Source organism: Coloeus monedula (assembly GCF_965178545.1).
Source record: "Coloeus monedula genome assembly, chromosome: 1".
Taxonomy (NCBI): Eukaryota; Metazoa; Chordata; class Aves; order Passeriformes; family Corvidae; genus Coloeus; species Coloeus monedula.
This window is the reverse complement of record NC_138781.1, coordinates 54,506,574-54,525,284: the sequence shown is the minus strand read 5'-3', so window position 1 is coordinate 54,525,284 and position 18,711 is coordinate 54,506,574. Positions and strand designations below refer to the sequence as shown.

Sequence of the window (18,711 nt, the reverse complement as noted above, 5' to 3'; positions counted from 1 at the left end):
ACACCTTCTTTATTCTAATTGAAGCTGAATATGTTTCCACACACATTCTATGGTAACTTTGCTTTTATTCACTAATGCACAGTTTTTTGTAAAATTATATGTGGTTTATTTTTGAAGTTACTTAGAGAGTTAAATTAATAGTTTCTCAGTGCTGAAAAATGTCAACCCTTGAGAAATGAAGGGAAATGACAAAATAGTAATGATAGAATTTCACTGAAAAATACCTTAATTTAATCACTGATTGCTTGATAGTATTACAGCTTCCAGCACATGGAAAATACAAACCTAAGGTGCATTACTTGGAAAAAAACACCTGCAGACCCTTCCATTCACTCACTGTATGTGTATTGCTGTCCACCTTAAAAAGCATTTGTGGAGATATGAGCTGGCGCAGCTTGGAAGACATATTCTTAGACACAGCTTTTCTCAGCCTAGCATATGAAGTACAGTTGTGTGAAGTACAGTACTTTTGTTAAGATGAGCCACTCCTTTTTTCCCCAAACTCTTCTGCTGCCATTTTCAGTTTATACATCCTTCCTGTTCCTCTAAGTCATTGGTATTTTAAGCAGATGCAGTATGGCAGATGCTTGGTACTCTGCAGTCACTTGCATATAGAACTGCTGTTGCACAGTAGATATAGGCATACATTTTTTTTTCAAGCCTTTGATGCTGTTATAATTCTAATAAACCAAGGTTCCACCAGAGCCTAGAGCAGGTTTCCATTGACCTATCTACCCTGTCCCCTTGCTCTTATCCCTTTTGAACTGTTTCTGGAGCTATGTTTCACCTTTTATTTTCCAACTTCTCTTAATTTTTGAAATCAACTACCTGCAATTAATTTCTAACTTCTGAGCATTTAGTAAGTGCAAAAAGAAGGATTTTTTACTTCCTCCTCTTAAGAAAAAGGGTTTGCTAGGCTTTTTATAGGAATAGAAGGAGGTGTTCAGACCTGCTCAAAGGGTCAATAACTCCCTGAAGTCTTGAGCATTTAATTCACTTCATGTGTGGAGCTGAAATTTTTGAAAGCATCTGAACTCTGAGTACCAAGGAGACACTTGATGTCTTTCTTTAGCTAGAGTAAAAAATTGAGCAACTGAGACTCTTTGGTCACAGTTTTATTCTAGATGTGTGAACAAAGGAAACATTGGGACAATTTGTCAATGTTAAGGAATGCTGGTTTTTTTTTAAAAAAGGCCCTGTCTTGGGAATTCCTGACTCAAGTGACCTCTAATTTAGATCAATAATTCTACTCACCACCTGATAATCATGCCAGATTTCAAGGCAGTTAGGTAACCATGCGGATCATGCAGCACTTAGAAGAAATTGGCCTTTAAACAGAAGACTTCTCAGAAAGGTGTGAAATTATGTATTCATCAAAGTCAGGCGTACTGAACTGAGTGAGATTACAAGATGGGGATGAATATGGCTTCAGACATATATGTAACTTGAAACAACTCTGAAAGGTGTGAATTGCACCATTCATTTCAGGAAGAATTTTCTCATCCTCTTTCTTCTATGACAGAAATGAAGAGTGAAGCATGCCTGTCCTTATCTCTTCAATCCAACTTGCTCTCTATACATCTCAATTCCCTCTGTAGGGCACAAATGAAAGGTAGAGAGGGACAGCAAGTAAGGAAGTTCACATATCTGCAGAGATTGTTGGATCCCAATAAAAGCGACTGGAAGTGGTGTGGAGTGGTGTGCTGCTTCTAAGACAGCCTGCTCTCACTCATACTGAAGCAGGAGGAGGGAATTACAGAAAACAGTTCCATCTTAAGACATGGAGTGTTTTTCAGTTCCATAGTCTATGGGGAAATGAGTAAAATGCTACAAGGATCACTGGTTCATAGGATATTCACAGTGAAGAAGAATATAGACCTGTGGGGTATTTTGTATTTGTTTTGCTACTGGTGGTGTTGTCCCTTTCCCATCTCTACTCCTCTTTCTTCTATACTGTTTTTTTCATATCCCCATCATCTTCCTCCACTTCCCACAGGCCCCATTCCTCCTCTTCGTCTTATTTCCTCGTTCTCCTCCCACTGCTAACATTTACACATCTAGTCTTTGCTTTAAAAAAAAAAAAAAAAATAATTGTTGCCTTCTGTGTCTTCCTCTCTATTTAGGTTACATTTTCCCCAAATGACAAGAAAGCAGAACTCTGATACAAGCGAATTACCTCTGCCTTCCTTTCTTGTGTATGTGCCATCAATTTAAAATGACCCTGCCTGGGTGGAGGTCAGGTTCAATGGCTACCACTGAGGCCCCTGAGACTCACAGCTCATGTGAGAACTGACAGACTACAGAGCACTGTTTTTAAAGTTTCCAGTGGAAACCTCTGGTTTGTGAGTTAGATGTACATCTAACTCACAAACAGAAGAACCAAGTTTTAATTGTTGCTCTGTTCCCTCTTTACCTCCCTTCCACTTTTACTTCTGCTTCCACTAGAACACAATAGTATCAGACACAATGCAGATGATTTTGTATGTGTGTATATATGCATGCATATGTCAAGATGCACATATATAGTGTGCACATGAAATTTGAGATGCATCTGTGCAAAAGCTAGCACAATGCCAATTTTAAAAGAAGCTGCTTTGAGAAAGGGGGCTTAATCTCTTGACCTTCTTCTTCAAATTACTCCATATTACCCATTAATCCTACTATGCACCTCAGTAATGTAGAGGCATTTTAAGACAGGACAGCTAAATGTGTACTCCAAGGTTTGGGAAATTAACCTGTAAATGGAACAGTGTGTGGGGGTGTATGAGTGTAGGGGGAAGGCCCTCAGCCCTTAAATTGAAGCAGTTCCCCATAAAGAACACATAAATTCAGCATGATTAGTGCTCCTGCAGCTCTAACTAAATTATTGTAGACTCAGAGGTGTTAGGGCTGGAAATGATTCAGAGTAGAACTTCTATTCCTAGCGCTTACATTTTAAACCCCTTATTCTTGACTGTACACTACAGCTGCATGCTGCGCATATAAGTGTGAGGGGAAAAGGAATGAGCAGGAAGGAAACACAGAGGAACTTGATCCACAGTTAATAAAGTCGTTGCTAAATTGTTTCTACCTAGTAACAGAAGAGGAGGGCTCCTAAAGGGGAAAGAGTACTGTAAGATGTTTAATTTGCTTGATCAGGAGCATTGTTAAATTCACCCTTGTTGAGACACACCCAGTCTCTGTAAATCTCCTTCCCTATCCCCACCATTTCCTTTTCTAAACCAAGGGCCTTGCTGACTGAAGTCACTGTTGATAACATTACAGGAATGAGGGTCTGGTTGTTTACAGCTTCAGCAAGACAGGTGTCTGAAGTTTGAAAGACAATTGACTTCAGTGTGGCACTGCTCGTAAGGTTTACTCTCCCCAGTCATCTACCTCACCATCAGTACATAGAGGGTTGAGCTGTATGGATATCAGCTACCAAACTGCCACCGTTTGCTTTAAAATGCTTTGTTTTAAATTGTTATTAGTTTTATGCTGACTTCTGTGCATACAAATGAAAGAGATCCAAAATGTCTCAAGCATCTGATTTTTGGACCGGGTAAGCTAACGTGTGTTTTTTCTGTTATTTTCTCACTGTTTAATAAACTTCTAAGATTTTCATACCCTTGTGAAGTTCAACATCCTTTCTGAAAAGGAACTTGCCATCTTTTTTCTGATGACATACATTTCTAACTTCAGGCTGCTGAAATCAAGGCAGGTCTTTTTATTGATTTTAAATGAACTTTTTGACCTGACCCTTGTTAGCTCTTTAATCCCCTTGAGTGAAAAGAAAAACAGCAACAAAATCAGTGCAACTTTTCATCATTCTCAATGTGCTTTTACTGATATGTGTTTACCTAGCTGATTTCCAGTTAATTTGCAATTCTTTTGTCATAACTATAAAAGTTACATTCCTCTTTTATACTTGAGTAAAACAGAGGAAGGTTGGGAAAAAGTAGTATATTTCTAATGTGGATAGCTTATTATCTGACTACAAAAAGAACTAGTTCTGTTACATGCTGGATTAAGTCAGTAGCCATAAGAAATACATTTTACAAGACAGATGTGTTTCCCTCTGTCTGGTATGCCATTCCTTAAAAATCACGTATGATTTTAAGGCAGCGTGCAACTCTTGATAGAGAAACGAGAAAGTCCATTAATCTCTAGCAGAAATTTTGTGCATAAAGATGAAGGTTTATTAACAGTTCTGTTAAACTGGTAGCAATATTTATAGTATGCAGAAGTATAAAAGAATTTTCAGGGTGGATTTGTGGTACCTACAAATCTCTGGATAGTATTTTATGTAGCTACCACTTAAAATCTACTGTATATGACATCTTTCAAAGTAGTTGAAATATCTGTCAGCAAAACCTGTCAGTACAATCATGTTGATCCCAAATATTTTAATATTTTGTCTGTTTTGGTTTTCCCAGTGATTCATCAGTAAGAGGAGACTAGATGCTAACAGAAATCTATACAGACTATTGAGTAAATACTGCAGTATTCACTTTGAAAACACTAATTCTATATTCACTGTACACTAAAGGATAATGATCCATTCCTTGAATTTTCCAAACAAATATTTTCTAGAACTTTTATTTTGTATAGTGTCTTCCATAGATACTACTCTAAGAAACGGCAAACTCTCTTAGTCATTTAACTACCATTAAAGAGGTGTTTGGCAGTGAAAAGAGAAAATATTGTAGATATTTGGGAGGGAAGAGACTGTTGATAGAACAAAATGATGCAAAAACCATAATGCAGATTTGGGTTGTACTAGAAAACACAGGAAGGCTATTGTGGACTTTAGCAAGAACAGAGGAACTTTTTGTGATTGACTGCATGTAAAAAGCTCTTACTAATCCTAGATGTTGCTGTTCCATCTGTATTTGGTAGCTGTCCAAATTGCTTCTCTAAATTAATTGCCATAAGTTTCCTATAGAAAAGAGCAGTTTTTGCTTCAGTAGTTCTTCTAAACTTACTTTGTGTGGAATTGGATGGTTTTATTCATTAGAGAAACATGGTTGCCCTTCCACATGGGATGTAGAGAGGATTGAAGGTTTCCTAGGAAACATAGAAAATGGAATACACAAAAAGTGGATTCATTCATGCTTTTGAAGTCTTTGTTTCATTGAAAGATAAAATATTGCTAAAAAAAAGAAACAAATTTTACATTAATAATTATCAGGATGAGAAACTTAGAAACACACCCAAGTGCTGTTAAAATATACTAACTGATTAAAGCCATTTCATCTAACTTGCACAAGCCAAGCAGACTTTTTTTTCTGTTTTGTATGTAAAGATCCATTCATTTCTTCTTCTTCTTTTTTTTTTTTTAATTAGAATTTGTTAGAAAGCAGAAGGGAATGTATATCCTGCTTTTTAAGAAGCAAAACTACTCTTGTATTTTATGTAAGAAAACAAGGTGCAAAACTTTTTTTATTTTATATTTAATTTTTTTGCCATTTGGAGGTTTTGTCTTATATTGTGCTGTAATGTTTTTTGATGAATTTGCTGAGTGTATAGTTTAAATTTAGATGTTTTCATTTAATGATGCCTGCTAGATTTACTAATTGAAGAAAAATATATTTAGTTGGATTTCTTCCAATTTCAATTAATTCAGGTTATGCCACACTTTCTATTCTTAAAATATTTTAAAGCATGAGATGTATTTAACGTTAAATGTTCTGGAATCTGATGCCTCATTTCAATACTGCAACTTCAGTATCTTTGTGAGTGCTGTGTAATTCAGTGCAGAGGAGGCTTAGAGTACTGTTTAAAATGCAAATAAGACATCACGGAGACTTTGACTTCTTCAGGAAGTAAGCCTCAGTTCAGACTTTGCAGTAAATATCCTAGCAATGGCTTTGTTCTTCATTGGGGTACATATCCTTCCTTTCTCAGAGGTGTTTTCAGAAAGAGCCTGCATTTGAGCTTCATACCACAAAGTAGTACAGTAAAAAGCAAATCCTTTTGAACTTCTAAAATTCTGGTAATAATTGCAGAAAGCTAAGCTACAGGTTTAAAACATTTCTACAAATAAATCATAGGTAATTTAGATGGCATTAATGTGATATTTTAAATATATATATGAATATAGCAGATGGAACATTTTATAGGAAAAGGGACTCATCTGAAAATATATGAAGCTGTAGCGTGAATTGCAGTGTTGAGCTCTCCTGAAATCACTGAGTAAAAGAAAGGTAAAGATTCTCTTGCAAGTGTCATGTTTCAGAGTTCGGATGCTCTACAGTCTTGAATTCCTAGCTCAGGTTTGGAAGATGGACCATTGTTTAGCCTTGTATGTGTTTCCATCAGTGTTTTTTTTATGTATGTGTATATATAAAGAAAGTAAATTTTTTTTTCTTAACTGAAAAATATAAAAAGTAGGATATTTATTAAAAAACAATGAAAAAGCACAGAAATACATTTTAAAATGTGTTAAGAGAAAAAGGATTGCCCAGACCTTCTAAATTCCTGCTGACAGAGCTTTCATTTTCAGGAGAGAATGTCAGTCTTCTACTTCTTGGAAGTTTTTGTTGAGGGTCTTCTCTTGTTATTTTGGAGTGCTGAGCATGTTATTAATGGATACTTAGCAACCTGAATATCAGCCCTTCACTGTAAGTAAAGGTATTTATTTGTGTAAGTATTATCAAAAATTGTATTTAGTTGAGGGAATAATACATACAGGTTGATAAAAAAAAATCAACAGCTGACATCAGAGGGAAAAATGAACATTTTTTATCCCGGCCTTATCTTTGATCAGATTTTGAAACAGTATTTCTCCCTTAATGATGTACAGCAGATGCTTCAATATATAAAACATAGTTGAATTAGCAAAATAGTTGCATGCTGTTCCTCTCAAAATCTGAATACTAGACCTTTATTGTCAGTGGTGATGTTCTGTTTTTGTTTTAAACAGTTTACTTAACAATATGCTCTCAACAGCCTCCCTTTAACACAAATAAAGGAAGCCATTCTACATCAGAGTTAGATACAGAGTTTCAATTTCAAGAGGAAATTCTGTGTGTGTCCCTGAGGATAATAGAATGTGGGATCTTACCTCTTTGGGTTGAAAGCTTTTAGGAATTACCTCCAGCCATCAACAAATAAATTAACGAGTAAGATTAAGACAAATGTTAGATCCATTCAAAAGAGGTACTTTCAAAACCAGACAATCTCTTGTTTTCTACAAAATTGTGGCATGTTTTTTCTGTTACATAGGGAGGAAAACCTAAGCACAAGCTAAAATTGAAGAAATTAATATAGAATCACAGAAATTTTGCTTAACATACACATATGTTCTGCAACATACATATACAACTCCACTGTATATTGAGTCACTCACAATGACGTAACTGAAGAAGAATGTATGTCTTGAAAATTATTCAGATTTACCACAACATGAGGAAGCAGCATACTGGTTCTGCAGATATAGATTATAAACACTCCCGTTGAACAGACTTCATTTTCAGGCTATTCTTTAAATGCAAAATTTTGGTTTTTTAGAGTCAGGAAGATATTTATAAACTCTTTCTTAAAAAGAAGTGCAGGGACATAACATAGCAAGACTTATTCATTAGCAACAGATCAATTGAATGCTGATACATACATTAAGAATTAAATAATTTCTTAGTGATGGTCTTCAGCACCATGGTTATAAAGTTGAGTCCAAGATTCCTCTTGTAGCTGTCCTGTCTTGTTAGAGATGAGATAGTAGAATTTGAGGTGTCAAAAAGTAGTAGTTGAAAAAAGCTTTCCATTTATAACAAGGGAGTTAGTGGACCATGAAATATGAACCACCTCCGTTGCTAGCAGGGAACAGCAGAGTTTTATATAAACAGCGTCTATAACTGAAGTGAAACAGTTTTTCATGTGAATCTCATTTATATTATGCAGTAGTTTAAGCCTCAAACCTTAATAATAGAAGGCTATGAATAAAAAGAATATATTGATTATGAGAATTGTTTTCAAACTGTACTTTAAACTAAAATCATGGCTTCTTAATAGCTCCAGTCACTGAGGAAGGAAGGTTATCTGCCTCTCTAGAGTTACCTTTTTCCCTAGTTTCAATGCAGTGTACCTGGTTCTAGGTAAATTGGATGGATCCTAGATGTGTCCAACAGCAGCACTATCTTTATGGCTGGCTACATCTTCACAATTAAATAATTTTAATATTCAATGAAGTACATTATGTATAATTAGACATTGCAATATTCTTGTATCTGTTTTCTTTAGAAGCTATGCTGCATTATGCTTCATTTCTTCATGAGTCATTCTTCATTTTATAATACATTTTGCACTTCTAAGGCCTTTTATTTTGATTTTTCTTTTTTATTGCTCCTTCCATTTCTTCTAGAATTATTTTTTTGCTTCAGGAATAAAGCTTCTAGCTCTGAGGAAGGACCATCCATAACTTGTGCTAGAAGTAAAGCTGAATGTTACTGATATTGTTCCAAATTACACATAAGGAACAGCAAACTGGTAGCTATTGAATACCAGTAATTGAGTGTCCCTTTCAAAGGTTTCTATTAATTTCATTTCGATCAGGTCTTTAAATTACATCTAATTTCTTTTTGGTGTTGGGTGTATCATGAAGTCAATCTTTGATTTCTAATAAGCTGGTACACCTCTGTGGTATTTATCTTCCTGAAATTTCAAATACTATATCCAAGAAAGTTCACCTTTGATTTGGGATCTCAGATGACTGCAGAAAATACATCAGATGCAGAAAATCATCTCTCAGTGAATGACATTGTTTCAACAGTGTGTTTTCTTCATGTATGCAACTCTACTAGTCAGATTAGGAAAGAAAAACTATCTAGAAACACAGGGGAAATAGAATGGTGTTATCAGTTGTGTAACTGAATGCTTAGAAAGAAATAAGATGAGCTTTTTGCATGTGATACAAAGACCTGCAGCAATGTGTTCACTAGCATATAGGTGCTGTGTATACATGCTGAACTGGATGTCCTTAGGATAGGTTTTGCGACCATACAACAAATAAATATGTAATCAGTCTTGTTATCTGACCTAAAAATGTGGTTTTTAATCCTGATGTATGTTTTTGATGGTGTTTTAGATCAGCTTTTAATGAGCAGTATTGTATGGTACTTGTACTCACACTGTATCTTTTTGTTGTTAAATATGTACATGATGGAAAACAGATGTGAAACACATTAGTATAATTAAGAAATGGAGGAAACCCATTGATCCTTGTTTGAAACTGATGATAAATTTATGATGTATTCAATACATCATTCCTGGATTGCTTCAGATGATTAGATAGAAATAGAAGTCAGTTCAGAGGTGTTCTATCCCCAATGTCTCTGGGTTTTGCATTTCTGAGGAACATAGGTAGTACATTTTTGTTACTTTATTCACTGACTGGGAAGAAGTCAGTGAAGAGGAGTACAGAAGCAGTGAGAGAGGGAGGAGACATGGTATACATTTCTTAGAATCTGAAAGTACAGCATGAAAACCACATTCATTCTTATTTGCTCTCAGGTTTTCAGAAAAAGCGACGACTGAATGGTTGCAGCTCTTTGAAGGGCATGGGGTTCCATACGGCCCAATCAACAACATGCAGCAAGTGTTCTCGGATCCTCAGGTTGGTCCTCACCAAGCCTCTTCTGTACATTATTACATGTGTTTTATGAATGCTGAGTAATGATCACTTTTCCTGCCACTCAGACCTGATTTTGGCTACTTTAAAATGGGATTTGAGAGGTTTATGATAGATTGAGTTTAAGCCAATAGTATGTAATATTAAGAAATAAATACAGATCCTTAAATGAATTATATGCTTGGGAACTCAGATTTTGTCATAACAAATTAAACCATAGGTATTCCACGTCTCACGTAGAGAGTCTATGTTTCAAAACTGGCTAGTAAAACAGAGAAAGAAACCATAGCATAGTATGTAACTGCATTTTATCACATAAATACACAGAAAAGTACCTTCTTGGTGCCCCAAAAGAACTAATTTTCTGTATGGAGTATGGATAACCAAAATCAATTCTGTTTGAAAAAATGGACAACATTTTGACTGAAAAAAGAAAACTGAAGCACAAAATTTATATAAAGAAAGAATCGTAACCTTTTCTTGGCCTGGTGGTTTCACTGGCTGAAAACAGTTCATCTATGTATCTATTTTAAATGTTAAATATTACACTGAATTACACCTATGCTTAATTAAAAACAATATTTTTGTTTTTTAGTATCTGTAGAATTACCTTATTTGCATATTCCCTGATGCCTCCTCTACTTTTTACCCTCTGGCTTAGGATGGGTTAAAAGGCCCAAGATAAACTGAATTATACTGTCTTGAGTACTGTGACTGAGTATTTTAAGGCTATTCTAATGTGTGATGAATCTCCTCTAAGTTGATTTTTACTAAAGAGAATCACAAGAAAAAATGATTGATCATTGACTATTTTTGTTTTTTCTTCCAGTTTTGTACATGTCCATGTCTGCTGTCTGAAGTGTTTGTCATGGTCGTGATTGTAGTGTTGGGAAAATAAGAGCAGGCAAAGAAATCTCTGTCATAAAAGAATATGTTTATAACAAATATGTTTGTTATAAATATTATTATATGTCAGAGGCATAAAATAATATTTGTAAGGTGACTGCAGGGAAAGAATCTTTTTTATTAAATAAATATGCTCTTTCTCCTTAAAATGATGTAGTATCATGCCGTAAAGTATGCATGGGCCAAATTTTTCACTTCATAACTTTCACAGGGATTAAGGTTGGGCTTTGAAGAACATACAGCAAGAGTATTTTACTCAGACTTGGCTCTACTTGGGGCAACATTGGAAAAATATTCTGTGCTTTTTTTTGATGCTTTTTTGATGCTGTGAATTTTAAGAAGTTGAGTCTACTCTGAAAGAGACTGCCTTTAAAACATTGTATGTCATGGGCTACTACCTCCCAAATTGAAAAGAGGTTATCTTGGCTGCCTTGCAATTGTTAGAATTCACCTAAATAATATTTCCACATACATTTTATTATAATTATATATATATGTCAGGTTATTACTTGACATAGTTAGCTTATCTATAAAAGGTATCATGGTGCTTTGCAGTTAGATATGGCATGTGTTTTGAAATATCTTCCTGTAAAGCAGCATGCTAATCTCTTCCTCATGAAACTGCTTGAAAAGCTTTATCTTTTCCACACCCTTCTCTGAAATACATGGCACCCAGACATTGCTATTGGAAATTAAATGCCAATATTTGTGCAGAGCTGCATGTTACACATTTATTTAATTTCTGAAAGAAGCATTTTCTCACAGGCATTTTCAGTTCAAAGGAAGCAGGGAAAAAAAGAAGACTGAGACTGTCTGACTGGCGAAGAAGTTTATCACCTGAGAGACTGTATTCTAGGCATCCTCTGTACTATGAAATCCAAGTTATAATAGGGGAAAACCAGCACCCACCAACAAGAACATACTCTAATCACAGCAAGATTTTTCATAGAATCATAGAATATTTTGAGTTGGAAAGGACCTTTCCAAGGTCATCTACTACAACAACCCTCCCATCTTCAGGTGTATCTTCAACAAGATCAGGTTGCTCAGGAGCCCCATGCAGCTTGATTTTGAATATTTGCAGGGATGGTGCATCTACCACCTATCTGGGCAATCTGTTCCAGTATTTTCCGAGCCTCATTGTAAAAAATTTTACTATAGTTAATCTAAATTGACCTTTTTCCCATTTAGAATCATTAAACCTTGTAGTATCACAACAGGTCCTGCCAACAATTTTCATAGTCCCATTTCAAGTACTGAAAGGCCACAACAGGGAATCCACAGAGCCTTCTCTTTTCTTGGATGAGCATTCCCAGTTCTCTCAGCCTTTCGTCATTGGAGAGGTGCTCCATCCAGCCCTCTGATCATCTTCACAGAACTCCTCTGGACTCCTCCAACTCACTCCTTCCTATACTGTGGACCCCAGAGCTGGACACAATACTCCAGGTGGGGTCTTATGAGAGCAGAGTAGGAGAGGATCTCTCTCTTGACAGGCCGGGCACACTTCCTTTGATGCAGCCTAGGACATGTTTCACTTTCTGGAATGCAATCACACACTTCTCATGTGTGATCGCATTCCAGATGAGAGGCAGGAATTGGTGGATGAGAGGCTCCACCAATTCCCTGTATTTGTTCTTGGCAGGGCAGGGCTGCTCTCAATCTTCTCATGCCCCAGCCCATAGTAATCCTGAGGGTTGCCTTAATCCAGGTATAGAACTTTGGACTTGGCTTTGTTGAACCTTGTGATGTTTCTGTGGGCCCACTTCTCGAGCTTGTGCGAGTCCCTCTGGATGGCATCCCATATTTCAGGTGTGTCAACTGTACCACTCAGCTTGGTATCATCTGTAAACTTGCTGAGGGTGCACTTGATCCCTTTGATGAAGATGTTAAATAGCACTGGTCCCAGTAAGTGCCCCTGAGGGTATGATACCACTTGTCACCAATATAATGTCTCACTGAGACATTGGCCCATACCTTCTGGATGTAACTATCCAATCAATTCTTCATCCACTTATTCATCAATCCACCCATTTTCTTATGTGTAAACCTGAACCCAGTCATCACGTATGAGAACTTCATAATAATTCTTCCCAGTGCTCCCATTATAAGGTGGTTTTCTCAGACTCAGTTTAGATCAGAAAATAAAATTCTAAGAAAGATGTCACTCAACTTGCATTTGATAACCGTGCATACTGGTACTGTATAACAACATGTTCAAACAGTGTTATGTAAAATTAAAGAGTTTATCATAACACAGTAATCTGCTTCTCATCACCATTTGCTTTCAACCATTGCGAAGACTCCAGAAAAACATCAAACCCAATGATACTTCAATTTAGCCCAACTCTTATCTAATAGATAATACAGAGGCTTTGCTAACATCTTCCGTTTTGTGTGTTACCATCAGGATTGGATCTAAACATTTTATTTACTTCATTTATTGTCATTATCTTCCTCTTTGATCTTTGGATTTTTATATCCATAATGCAAACACCTTTCACGGTAAGTGTAGTCTTGCACCATTAGTGACCAAGATGCACTGCATGGATGTCAGCTCAGCTGTCAGTAATGCTCTAAAGGGTGCTCTAGGCTGGTACCAGATGAAGACAGAAATCCTGGAAGGGGGCTGGAATAATGCAAGGATGGCTACAAGCACGTGTGAGGAAGCAGGGGGAAAGACAACTACAGGAGATGACTGAAATAGTCTAATGGAACTCAATTGGCTACTGGTGGGTTGTGTTTTCAAATTTTATTTTAACTGAAAGGACCACAGAGCATTGAAGGCTGAGAGTGGCTTGTATAACTCCTTCTATAAACTGAGATAAAACAACATACTTTTTGATCCCAGGACATTTTGTTAATATCATTAACAGTTTCAATTGTACTCCGTGAGCTGCCAAAAACCAGGAAATTTCTTACTAAGTTGGAGTGCCAGGTGATACTGTTTTTCCATGGATGGAGTGAAATGTCCACTTTTTCCACTGATTATAATCTTTTATTCATTTGTAAAGTTAAAATGAATACCACAGGCATTTGTACTGCTAAGTCAATCAGTCTGTGGATAGACATATGTGTGTAGTTGTGCATATATGGATAAAACAGCTGAGAGAAAAAGGAGATTAACTAGTTAAGGGAACAAATTTCTTAAAAATGTGAGGGAAAAAGGAATGTTTGTGAAAGTTCTTACAAATGCTTAATAGTACAGTATAGACTATTTTAATGAAAATTTATATAGTGTAACTTTAAAAAACTATTAAAAAAAATGTGCTCTTTTAACCAGGCCAAGATAGTACAAACATTAAAAGAATTCTTAAAACATTTAAAAATCTTATGAGTGATCTCAGTATGGTCCCATTTAACATACCCCGGGGAATATGTGTATGAAATACAATGTGGTTTGAAGCTTTCCAAACAAAACAAACTTAAAAGAGAATACCATTTTTAATAGAAACTATTCAAATTCTCCCATAAGATAAAACAAAACAAAACCAGGTACGCACTGTACTGGAGCTAAGTATGCAAGAAAAAAGATCTTTGCTGATTAAGTGAAGTGACTGAAGGTTGGGGTTTTTTTCTTTAGAACATTGCCCTCCCCTTTTTTGCACTGTAATTTCTTTCAACATTCTTTTATACAGTGTTCTTACTTTAATTAAGCATATACAGGAAGCAACAAAACAACCCAGAAAAAATGGGCAGTTTAATAAATTGTAATCTGGTGTTTTACTATATTAAATCCATTCATGTTGATGAGTTTTACTATGTGAATGTTGTCAGCTGAAAATAAAATGAAAACCATGCAGTGGCACTTCCCCCATGCCCCCCCCAACAGTTACACTCATACCACACAAGTTGAGTACATCAGGTGTAAGACATCATCCTGATGCATCACTTCTGAGAAATATGGGGAGGGAAATATCAGAGCTGAAATATCACAGCTGGCCCTGATTTCAGCTCCTGCCAAACACCTGCAGACTCTAAAAGGATACCATAACAAAACTCCACCCTGTGGCAAGAGGCCATCCCTTAACAACCCTTCCCTGACTTTGCATCACTATAAAAATTAATTTAACATTTTTTACAGAAACCTTAGTCTTCCTGTCCCAGAAGGCCATTACAGTCCCTTTAGCCATTTCTCTGAATATGCCTCAGAAAAAAAAGTCACAATAAGTTGAGTATTGAAATATCTGATAGCTGGCAATTATTTGATATTTTAAGTTTATTATTTGTGGAAACTTATGAAAGTGGTAATTTGTTTTTTTTTCATTAACCTTCAAGTTGTCTCTTATTTTGGAAGTCATTTCATATGTATCCTGGCAAAAATTTCCTAGCATCTGGTTAAAGCTTCTACGTTTGGTATTGTGAACATATAAAACATCAGAAGTTACAAAATGTGCAGGGTGTTTTTGTTTTGGTGGTGGTTTTTTGTTGTGTTTTGGTTGGTTTTTTTTAATTTTGTGGGTTTTGGTGCAGACTTGGGTTTGATTATGGTTGAGGGTTATTTTTGTTTGCTGTTGGGTTTGGTTTTTTAATATGACCATATTTTAGTTGTTATATTTGTAGAAATAGACTTTTGTGGCATATTGAGGGCTGTCCCAAGACAAATGAAATTATATTCATGTCCATAATACTATAGGGAAGCTTTTTACATGTAGAAGTTCCTGCAGCTGAAAAGCAGCTGATTGAAGGCCTGAGGGAATATGGTACGTCTGGAAGTACCTCCTAACAGACAAAAGGAGGAATTAAATTTTGCATGTGTCTATTAAATAAGTACTAAAACTGGTTGGAAATCTTAAGATGGAATGTTTTTACATTTAAAAATGCCAATTCATTGAAAGTGAAACATCTGGATGAACACGTCTAAAATTAAACTGTACTTTGAATCAGAAATTCAGCTGTATTCATGCCTCTCTTGCTAACTTGAAAACGTGCAATGCCTGGCATTGGTGTTTCAAGACAAATCTTTACTTCGATTTTTAAATTCTGTGCAATGGAAAAACACCACACCACCAGCCATACCCAACCCTTTAATTTTTTCAAGAGTAGCTCTTTTAAACTAAATTACAAATGTTTCCAAGCTTTTGGCCTGTAGGTATTTTATATAAGTAGATTCTGTTCTAAAGGGGAATGGATTAAGAAATAGAATGTATTTTGAAGAAGTAAAATGGAAAATCCAATTCCAATACTGTTTGTAGTATGTGATTTTCACATATACACAATTATGCAGTATACATGCAGTATGAGAGAGTTCTATATTCTGATGTTATAGGAAAGTCTCAAAATGAAACAGCACTTGTATTTTGGTATGAGGACTATTGTAATAGGAAATGTGTTTTAAATTTTGGCTGTAGTGAAATCTGGTCCGTGACTGTGCCATGTTTGTGCATGGCCTGCCTCTGTTACAATGACTCATGGAGAGCTTATAGTGGAGAAGTCTTGAAGAAAACCTGTATGTTTATGTTAATGACAAGATTTTGTCTGTACACTTATTTAATACACAACTACTGTCTAGATAAGAAAAATAGTAGTGAGAAGATGTGGTGACTGATTGCACGGACTCAGGTTGGTGAAGATACTGAGACTTTTATTGAGAAAAGCAAACTGTTTTTATATACTTTTTCAAGACATGGTATTTCTTTCTTTGTATGGTATTTTTCAGTAAGCGACCTAAGACACATTGCCACGTCAGCAACACACTTTAATGTCCTTGTATGGGGGGTGATCACATGCAGTTCACTCCTCCGGCAGGCTTCTCTCCATAGGGCATCTGCCACGTGGCATTTTTTTCCCCCCAAGGTCAGGCAGAGACAAACTTCTCTGTGCTGCCATGGTGTTCTGCAGGCACATCCCACAGCCTGTAGCTCAATTCCATCTTATCTCCCTCTACAAAGGGGTAGCTCAACAATTTCTGTTATGAGGTTTTGTTTTTGCTTGCCTTTAGCTGTACAGAATTTCCAATGCTGGTTGTCTGCTTAAATCTCAAGTACATTGGAAACATTTCTGGTAAAATGACCCACTAATGGGGGATAACAAGCTTCCAGAAATATGGGTATTTTTACTATATCAACATATTCTGACAGCTAGTTTTTGCCTGGGAGCTCTTCTGCTCCATTTTAGAGAATTAGTTGTTTCTCCAAGAAACTTGAGCGGAAAGTCGATGGCAGTATCATAGACATGCCCTTTTGTGTTCTGTGTTTTTAAGGTTAGTGGAAAGAAGCTGGCTATTAGTATAGAGGGCTGGAGTCCCACACAGTGCATGCTTTCACCTGCTGCCACATGTTCCACATGTCCTTTATGAATTTCTTGAGCTGAAAGGTGCCAGTTTTCCTTGAGACCTAGATAAGAAATTGTCTAACTACAATAGATCAAATGTTTAGGGTTTTTCCGTGCTTGAATTTTGATTTCTAAAAAATGCTACAATAAATAACACCAACATGAGAATTCACCACCAACTTTACAGTAGAACCTCTAATTCATACACATAGTGGTATTTTTAAAACAGGTAATGTCTTTCTGCTATACCGTCTTCCTGAAGCATGCAGGATGGACTTGACTGATCATTGATTAGGAGGGCATTTAGTCTGCCTTCTGAACCAAGTTGTTGTCTGTCAAATTCTTAATTCATTTGATTCAGAGTATAAAAAGAAGTGAAAGAGGTAGGAAGTTGCAGAAATATAGCTTCCTTTTTATAGAAGTTGAATGCCAGACAGGAATCTCTTCCTGCATCTGCCACACAGTTCCCATATGGTTTTGGGTTTTTGATAAGTCACTTCAATCAAAATATTAAAAGGTCATTTCATGTGTGTGCCTCATGTTTTGAGTACCTACCTTGTGATGCTGTATGCAAAATACGTAGCAGTTCTGAGTCCTCACAGATGTAAATGAAACTGTTTAAAGTATTTTTTGAGCACCTGAAAAATGTCATATTGTTAAAATAGCTGAAAAACCTGACATAGTGGGTTATCCTTAATTTTCTGTATTTTGGCTTCTTGGCCATGACATTGGAACTCTGAGAAGCAGAGTTAAGACGCAATAGTTATGCTTCTGGAAAGTATAACTTCTCATGTGAGAGCACCAGAGAAGTTGGCAAATTAAATTCTTTATCATGTGATTTAACTGATGTATATTAAAATAAGACCTTCTGAGAAATAAAACCACTTTTGAACATCTTTACTGATTGATGGGGGAGCCTGACGGGAAGTAAGTTGATCATGCACTTAGATTGCACTGCATTTTCTCTGCGCAAGCAAGCAAGTAATGCTTAGGAGCAATGCTTTTACAGTGCCCTTTTAAGTGTGTATATATATGAATGGTATGTCTTTAGCTAATACTATTTTCACTGAGAAAAGCGTGATCTATGTTTGTTATGGAGAATATTAAGGTCTCAAAAAAGAGATTTACTCTCATAAAATACTCAGTTGTGTTTAAAAATTACATTGCAGTCATGGCTGTTCAAGGACATGAAGAGTCACCTAGCCTTTCTGGGCATTTCCTTCTAGAAGGACACCTGTCAAAAAGCCATGCTTGGGTATGAAGCAAAGAGCCTATTTTTGAAACCTCACAGTCTTTGTTAGGCCTCAGTGTTAGGAGCCTATAACATGTCCCTCGTGCCTCAAACTCTTGGATTAGTTTCTGTACTTGCAGGAGTTACACATTGGTTCCCTAATCTTGAAGCTCATCAAAGTGGCATCAGTTGGTTTCAAAGAATTTGTATTTGGTGTCTCACACTATTAAAAAATGCCCTAGGGTATATTACTGTGTCCCACAGCTGTAGGGAGGAGGAGAGAAGATCCAGGAGACAGGAACTGTGCAGCAAGATTGATTTATTTAATTATTTTACAGACTCTTTTATAGACTTTTTTCTTAATAGTCTAATTGGACAAGGATCAGCCACCCCTTGGGGGTGATTGGCTAAAATCCTAAAACATCCATTATCAAAATATTTTTCTACTGTACCATAAACAAGGCTTCTCAAGGTTGCAGGTGTTTGGTTGTTTACAGAACTCTGCTACCGCTTCTGTGAGAGAGAAAAGTCTCTCACGGACTTAGAAAATAGCAAGAAAATCCTTACTAGCAGCATTTTTGTATCCACATCACACTACCAGAGTATGCTCAGGATAAGGCCATCAAACTTTGATACACTGAGCTAGATGATGTGTAAGTTCTAAGAAGTCCCCTACAGAGTGTAAGGCCAGCCCTCA

The 18,711-nt window shown here is 36.3% G+C and overlaps 1 protein-coding gene across 2 annotated transcripts in view; it reads left to right on the top strand.

The window, feature by feature from the left end:
- The window catches only part of SUGCT (succinyl-CoA:glutarate-CoA transferase), a gene marked incomplete at its 5' end in the record, with an annotated part of 342,330 nt that overhangs the window by 136,493 nt on the left and 187,126 nt on the right, over positions 1-18,711 (top strand). For both annotated transcript variants that reach the window (XM_082285668.1, XM_082285667.1), the window contains one exon: positions 9,490-9,592. In XM_082285668.1, the coding sequence (XP_082141794.1) occupies positions 9,490-9,592 (103 nt within the window). The remainder of the gene's footprint in view (positions 1-9,489; positions 9,593-18,711) is intronic.